Source organism: Limulus polyphemus, unplaced genomic scaffold (assembly GCF_000517525.1).
Source record: "Limulus polyphemus unplaced genomic scaffold, Limulus_polyphemus-2.1.2 Scaffold8695, whole genome shotgun sequence".
NCBI classification, from domain to species: domain Eukaryota; kingdom Metazoa; phylum Arthropoda; class Merostomata; order Xiphosura; family Limulidae; genus Limulus; species Limulus polyphemus.
In genome coordinates this window covers 17,909-26,324 of record NW_013674305.1, presented here as the reverse complement: position 1 = coordinate 26,324, position 8,416 = coordinate 17,909, and the positions used below count along the sequence as shown (strand labels likewise).

General features: G+C 37.1%; 1 protein-coding gene across 1 annotated transcript; it reads left to right on the top strand.

The window, feature by feature from the left end:
- Window positions 1-946: 946 nt before the first annotated feature.
- LOC106475514 (patched domain-containing protein 3-like) lies at window positions 947-6,108 on the top strand (the record flags this gene model as incomplete). Its single annotated transcript, XM_022379593.1, has 2 exons — window positions 947-1,279; window positions 2,993-6,108. Coding segments are annotated over 2 exons (2,216 nt in total), but the record flags the coding sequence as incomplete, so codon positions are not given.
- Window positions 6,109-8,416: the final 2,308 nt, after the last annotated feature.

Below are 8,416 nucleotides of genomic sequence, written 5' to 3'. Positions count from 1 at the left end.
TGACGTATGAACGTCAAAAGCAAGTTGTAAAATTATTTGTTAATCTTAATTTTGGTTTTATTTACTCTTGAAACAGGACACTTCGGGGGACCCTGCGGAAGTACATCTAGTATATTTGAACCTGATGAGAGAACTTCTCACTGTGAGCCTTCATGTAGCAGATATAGATAACATTTAGGAATACCGCATATATATTCCTCGTACTAAACTATTCTTCATCGTAAATTCTTCAAGCGTTTATCAAGACCGATTTATCGAGTAACCTTTGTACGATACATCACCGGTTAAGCCTTTAACTGTGATAATTGTTGTTGTTGTTCCAAACACCAACAATTACACTTTAGGAGTTATTCAGGATGGCAAACCCTCTATGCCATTGTTGGGAATTTTCAAAGGATAGAAAACGAGATCGAGCCAGATTCGATCCCGAGGTCCTACTAACAGACATATACTGTATACCCATAAGAATAAATTGAATTCAAAACTTGTACAGTTGGTTAATTATTAAGAACTTCTGAATGAAAGTAAAAAAGAATGTGTAATAATAATATATCAACCACACTGTGTCGGCTATATTCATTGCCGACGAGGCTTTTCGCCTAATACCACGACTTAGTAATGCACTATTTATATTAACAGATCACTTGACGACAACTGTTACGGTATGAACTACATTAAATTGGTTTGTAAGTTTTATAAATTGTATTTATGGCACAACACCTTAGAATTAGGGTAAGGATTAGTTATTTATTTTAACACCAGGTATTACTAATTTATATTATTTAATTAACTTGCCAGTTATTCAGAAGAACTTTCTAACCAGGGCATGAGTTCGAATCTTACTGTTTTAAACATTTATATTTTTTTTTAGTAAATAATGAAAAAAGTTATTTTGTGTTATTCTTTTTATTGCAATTAAAATTACTTTGTTTTGTTTTTTCCATAGGTATTGGCATGGACGATACGTTCGTACTTCTTGCCGCTTGGCGTCGCACCGATCTGAAGAAGCCAGTACGAGAGAGGATGGCCGAGACTTATTCAGAAGCTGCCGTCTCTATTACAATAACATCTCTCACCAATTTTCTGTCGTTTTTGATCGGAGTTCTCACGCCATTTCCCGCAGTCCAGATTTTCTGTATCTATACAGCTGTGGCAGTGTTATTCACCTATCTGTGGCATATCACATTTTTCGGGGGGTGCATGGCGATCTGTGGGTATGCTGAGCGACGCAACTTGCATAGCGTTTTCTGTGTTCCAGCAACACCCAGATCTGTTGCAAGTAAGTCTTTTTGTATGTTGTTGTTTACGACTCATAACGTAGGTAAATTCATGATGTTAGAAAAACAGGTATGTAAAACTATACACTGACTTTTATATCCGAGCCTTCATCGGGCAACAATGTACTTTGTTGTAGTGAAAAGTCTGTGTATAATCAACAGATATTTTTGTACGTTGTTGGTCTGCCCATGCGCGGGTTTAGAAACTAAATATTTAGCGTTATTAGCCCTTAGCCTTACCGATAAGCCATGAGGGGGAGGGGGTTGCAAGTAAGTAAACCACAAGGACAGTTTGTTTGTTAAGCAATAAGTTACACAATGAGTTATCTGTTTTATACCCACCACGGGTATCGAAACCCGATTTTTAACTTCATTAGCACTCAGCAGTACTGCTGATCCACGGGGGTGCTAGGAGGACAAAATTTTGGACATTGATCCCTCTTTGGGGTGTTATTGCAGCATCATAGCAACAATAGAAGTCCAAGGATTGAAAGATAAGCATAATAGCTATATAGAAGTCCAAGGTTTGAAAGATAAGCATAATAGCTATATAGAAGTCCAAGGTTTGAAAGATGAACGTAATAGCTATATAGAAGTCCAAGGTTTGAAAGATAAGCATAATAGCTATATAGAAGTCCAAGGTTTGAAAGATGAACGTAATAGCTATAGAGGGAGAAGAACTTTGTTGTATCCAACAGAGTTTTAAGAAATTGTTATGAAGTTATTTTTTCAGCATATAAGAGAAACCCTGTGTTATATACAAAATAAATGTAAGCTTCTCACTTATCAAGAGTAACTTAAAGCTTTACGTCATAAACTAAATATTTCTGTGACTTGTGTCAGTAGTAAGTTCCATCTGCTGCCTTTCCTTTAGTCTCTTAGCTCAAAATTAGGAACGGTAGGTGTAGTTTTGAGCGAAAATTTTGAAGCAATAATAATGACTTTACTAATGGGGGAGGGGATTACTGTTCGTGGACCTGTAGCTTTCAGAAAGTCAGGAATAAGAAATAAGTTTTAAAACTAAAAGAACTTGAAATAGCCTACAATTAGAACTTGCCTTAAAACGGTTTCATCATTACAAAGTTTTAAATAGGCTTATCCCAATATGGTATCACCATAGTTCGTTCGTGTAAAAAAAAGGCCATTTTGGACAAAATCGCTTGTTCAAGAAAATCCGTCAGTTACCATCCAATTAACCAACACTTCTTCAGTGATCAAGACACACGATTTTTATTTTCTATTGTCATCGTTCTTTATCACGTAAAACAAAAAATTCAAACTTAAAGACCCCCTGGTGGCTCACAATAACTTCAGGGCTTATAAAATTCGGTATGCAATCCCTACGGTGGGTAGATAACACGCTGTGAAAGATTGTGCTTAACAATAAACAAACCTTAAACAATATAGTTCCATAAAGAATTAAATACTAGTACTTTGGATAAAGCATCCATTTTGAAAATTAATAAGTTAGACGTCGATTTTTACTGAACACTAGTGCAGATATTCAAAATCCAGCTTTAATGCATTTGTCTCCACCTATCTACTACGCTGCAAGTTATGTTAATGAAAGATAACAACATCATTGTATGATGTTTAAGGATGTATTCGGTAACAAAAAATAGTTCTTAAATTGTGTATATTTACTAAAGGTTAGTAGACTATCACAAATGTTAGACCAACTATTGCACCATGTTTTATAATCCATTTTCATCCAGTTTCAGGAAACAAGAGTGTCCTGTTCCGACTCCTGTGTACTGGTGGAATCAACAAAGATGATCCAGACAACTTGATGGACAACAGGGAGCATACTTTAATGGTCTTCTTTCGAGATTCGCTTGGCAAAGCACTCAGCTACATGCCCACGAAAATATTGATAATAATGTGTTTTCTTGTCTATCTAATCATTGGAATTTGGGGTTGCACGCAGGTTAAAGAAGGCCTCGAGAGGAACAAGCTTTCCCAATACGACTCGTACTCTGTCACTTACTACAGGATGGACGACTTGTACTTCCGGAAGTACCCTTTCCGGATTCAAGTTGTGGTCGCTGACGAGTTAAATTATGCAGATCCCAAAATACAAGAAGCTATGGAGAACATGCTTCAAAAATTCGAAAATGAAGAATTTAGCGCTGGTTCATCACTGACCGAGTCTTGGCTCAGGGCTTACTTACAGTTTCAAAAAGATGGCCGGTCCTTCTTTTTATTGGATGGTTTCAACCTCACTAAGAAGGAAGACTTCATAGAAGCACTCCGAAGCGTGTTTCTTAGATTGCCACAAGTGGGCACATTCAAGAAAGATATACTCTTTAACGAGGATGGAACATCGATTGTATCTTCCAGATTTTTGATCCAAACTAAAGATGTCAGAAATGCAAACCAAGAGAAAGCCATGGTGATTAAACTTCGTGAAATTGCTGACAATTCACCTTTCAACGTGACAGTATACCAACAGTTCTTCATCTTCTGGGATCAGTTTATTCTCGTTCGAGAAACATCTATTCAAGCTATTTCGGTTGCTGCTGCCGTTATGATGGTGATATTGCTCATTTTCATCCCAAAGCCAATATGTGCACTGTGGGTGGCCTTCTCCATTATTTCTATCGAAATAGGGGTTATTGGGTACATGACCCTCTGGAACGTTAACTTGGACTCGATTTCCATGATCAATTTGATCATGTGTATTGGATTCTCTGTCGACTACTCGGCCCATATCTCATACGCTTACATATCCTCAGAGAGGAAGACGGCTGATGATCGGATACGGTCAGCTCTCCATTCCTTAGGAATGCCAATCCTGCAAGGAAGTTTATCGACCATCTTAGGTATCATTTCTCTCTCTTTTGCCCCTTCTTATATTTTTTTAGCTTTCTTTAAAACCATATTTCTCGTTATCTTATTTGGGGCTCTCCACGGCCTTTTGCTTCTTCCGATTCTGCTTTCTATTTCGGATCAGTGTTGCTCAAGTAAGAAGGATGATATTCCGCTATACCATCCACAAAAGTCTGGGAGTTCGGTTGTTCCTATAGCAGGCAACGGTAATATAATTATTCCTCGTCCATCTCACCCTAACATAGCCGTATTAGGAATAACGGACTTGAAAGCCTCGCAACAGACTGGAAAAGATAAATCGGCACAAGAGGATTATGGGAAAAGGTTTCGAGAGACACCTAGTTGTAACATTAGTGCCGACAAAGATCTCGGTATTGGAACTAGTGGGGAAGAGAGCAGTGAAGGCAGCTGGAAGGAGAGGCCCCTGGATTCCAGCTCTCGAGCTCACGGTGACACACAGCTTATAAGGTACCCTTACTTTAGATCTGCTAGCCATGAGGAACATTCCAATCCGGCCTTTGAAGAAGATGAAACTGTACAGATTGAGAGGACTCCTTCGGCCCCATCTTCTCGTAACTCCTCCAGAATGTCTCTGTACCATATAGACAATAAAACTGGACATTTTAATGTGCGACACAGCGAGGAACAGCCAATACGGAGTTCTGGAGAGAGGCTATCCTCCGTATCCAGGACAAGGGACAGCCCACTGTCATCAGGGATTGACCAATCGAAGAGTGCTCATGAGCAACAGAGCCAACGTCCATTTTGACACACAGAAAAACACGTATTTAGACACGAAGAAAAGCTTAGTGACTTTTGTAATAACCAAACACCACATGTTGGCAGTTTGATATTTGAGTGACGAGGAATGACCAATGACAACGAAGCATTGGAGACATTTTTCCTAGTCAGACATATATATATATATCCAATTTGAAAATTGTGACGATCTGTTTCAAACATCCAATCAGCTGTAAGAACGTATAACCAGTGTTAACTTATTTTGCTAAAGCCACGTGACGTCAAGATGTGTGTTTAGTGAAAGTTCACCATTTCATACTGTTTCTCCTATCATTGCTCCTTGATATTCATATCAAATTATAGCATATTAATTTTTTTAATTCTTAAGAAATTGTCATATGGCATTTAGCTGTGCCAAATTCATAAACTAATTAACATATTAATTACATCATTTCGTTCAGAAATGAAAAACAAAAAATCCCCATTTTGTTTCATATAACAGTTCTGTATTAAAATGGCAGGTGGAATAATTGAATATCGAGGTGTTAATCCTTGAATAGCTGTAATAAACGGAACTATTCCCTTCAGAGGCTATTTTCTATCGTATTGAAACAAAAGTGCCCCCCAGTGGCGCAGCGGTATGTCTTCGGACTTACAAAGCTAGAATCCGGGTTTCGATACCCGTGGTGGGCAGATAGCCCATTGTGTAGCTTTGTGCTTAACTTCAAACAAACAATTTAAACAAAAGTATCCTAACTTATTTTAATGTTGAGGATTTGTGGGGGGGGGCGATAGTTTTAATTAATCAACAAAAAAGATAACATTTGAAAAACCTGAGGTAGTAACATTTGCATTTGTGATTTAGGATTAAACATAGGTGAAGGAATCAGAGGGCAGGGCGAGCATCAACCCCCTTTCCCCAAATCTACATTTTAGTAATGTTGAGGCTACTGTACACTGCATGCCTGTGGTTTACCATATATATTATACAAATTACTCCATTTCAAATCAATAAATGCCAGATTTTCTGTGGAGGAGGGAATATCTTTCGATACCCGTAGAATTATCCGTGTTCGGGTTTCAAACCTTGGATGCAAGTTAGCCCCCCCCCCCCGGTTACTATGTTATCGAAACTCTTATTGTTGAATAGCAACAACAAAAGTTGTTACTACTTAAGATAATATTAAATATTTTAATAGTCTCTACTTATTTTTATATATATTATACTTGAAACTCAAAGTTGGGTTCCTTGTGGCAGGTGTTGTTGCATGATTTTTTTTTTTTTTATGAATTAAATACGGTTCAAGACAAATCGTGTCACATCCTGTGTTTTTATTAATTTCATTTACAGGGTTGATTATTTTCAAATGAATTATTGGAAACACTTCTACAGTGGTGTCCTCTTGAATAACTCAAATATTTATTGATAAAACTCTTAACACTGTTAAACGCTATATCTGGAAAGAAGTACACACGACTCAAAAAATAGAGAAACATTGGTACGGAATTTTTATGGACATTATTTTTCATAGTCTAAACTCACACGTCATTAGTGCTTGAATAGTCAGGCTTGAAGTAACTTCATAGTACGTACATGCAGCCCCCCAGTGGCACAGCGGTATGTCTGCGGACTTACAACGCTAGAAACCGGGTTTCGATACCCGTGGTGGGCAGAGCACAGATAGCCCTTGTGTAGCTTTGTGCATAACAAAAAAAACAAACAAACAAACGTACATGCAAAATACGATAAAGAAACAGGTGATGTCTTAAAACGTTTGTTTGTTTGTATTAATACTGAATTTCGTGCAAAAAAAACCAAAAAAACTCGAAAACTATCTGTACTAGCCGATCCTACCTTAGAAGTGATAGACTAAAGGGAAGGTAACTAGTCAACACCACCCACCGTCAACTCTTGGTCTACCCTTTACCAACAAATAGTGCAATTGACCAGACATTATATTGCTCCCACGACTGAAAGGGCGAGCGGTGTTGGAATTGGAACCCACGACCCTCAGACAGTGAGTCGAGTGCTCTAAACATAAAGTTCATACTAGACATCTTAAAACGATATATAAAACACCAGACATCTTAAAACGATATATAAACACCAGACATATTAAACGATATTTAAAACACCAGACATCTTAAACGATATATAAACACCAGACATCTTAAACGATATTTAAACACCAGACATCTTAAAACGATATATAAACACCAGACATCTTAAAACTATATATAAAACACCAGACATCTTAAAACGATATATAAAACACCAGACATATTAAAACGATATATAAGACACCAGACATATTAAAACGATATATAAAACACCAGACATCTTAAAACGATATATAAAACACCAGACATCTTAAAACTATATATAAAACACCAGACATCTTAAAACGATATATAAAACACCAGACATCTTAAAACGATATATAAAACACCAGACATCTTAAAACGATATATAAAACACCAGACATCTTAAAACGAATGAGTGATTTCTTGTTAATCGGGTGGTAATTGTACAGGGCTGTGTATCAGAGAGTCCAAGGTTCGATCCGCAGTATACCGCTGAACATGCTATAGGGACGTAATAAATGTAACAGTCAGCCAAACCTGCTATTCGGCAAAAAGTAACAGGTGCTAGTGACTGGTTTTCTTTCTATGACTAAAAGTCCTAAATTATGGATGTCTGTTACTTTAATTAATTTACGAGTCTAAGTTCTAGCCGTTTAACTCATTGGTCAGATAAAGAGCCAATCAGGTTGGAAATATCTCATGTTAAAAACCAATCATATTTTACATTATGCGTAGTTAGAGAGGTGTAATACGCTGAAAACAAAAGCATATTTAAGACATTTTTTCTACCCTTTCGATGAATCTGTTAATGTGAAGCTATAATATGTTATTCCTTCATAATTTATGTGTGTTTAGTAGAACAGCAAAGGTTTACCAGACTGTAAAACTGTATTATTTGACAAGAAAGATATCCTAAATGAATATCAGTACTATAAAAATAGGTATTCAAAAGCTCTGTTATATTCATAACGTTCTCCTATCCACGTGATTGGGCGTGGCCAAGGATTTAGATTCTTCAGACTGTTAATACACGTTCTCCTATTCACGTGATTGGGCGTGGCCAAGAATTTAGATTCTTCAGACTGTTAATACACTTATACTCGTTCTCCTATCCACGTGATTGGGCGTGGCCAGGGATTTAGATTCTTCAGACTGTTAATACACTTATCCACGTGATTAGGCGTGGCCAAGGATATAGATTCTTCAGACTGTTAATACACGTTCTCCTATCCAAGTGATTGGGCGTGGCCAAGGATTTAGATTCTTCAGACTGTTAATACGAGGGTTCATGATTCGCTATTCCATTGATTTTGGTCTATGATAGTGACTAGCCGATTAGATAAGATTAATTATTATGTTATTTTCAAAATCAGGGTCAGCTATGTACAGATAAGCGAAAATTCTCAGCAAACTTACAATCTCCTAGACATTTCAAGGTGAATGAAAAACGTATATTAATATATAGAGTGACTTGATATTCACTC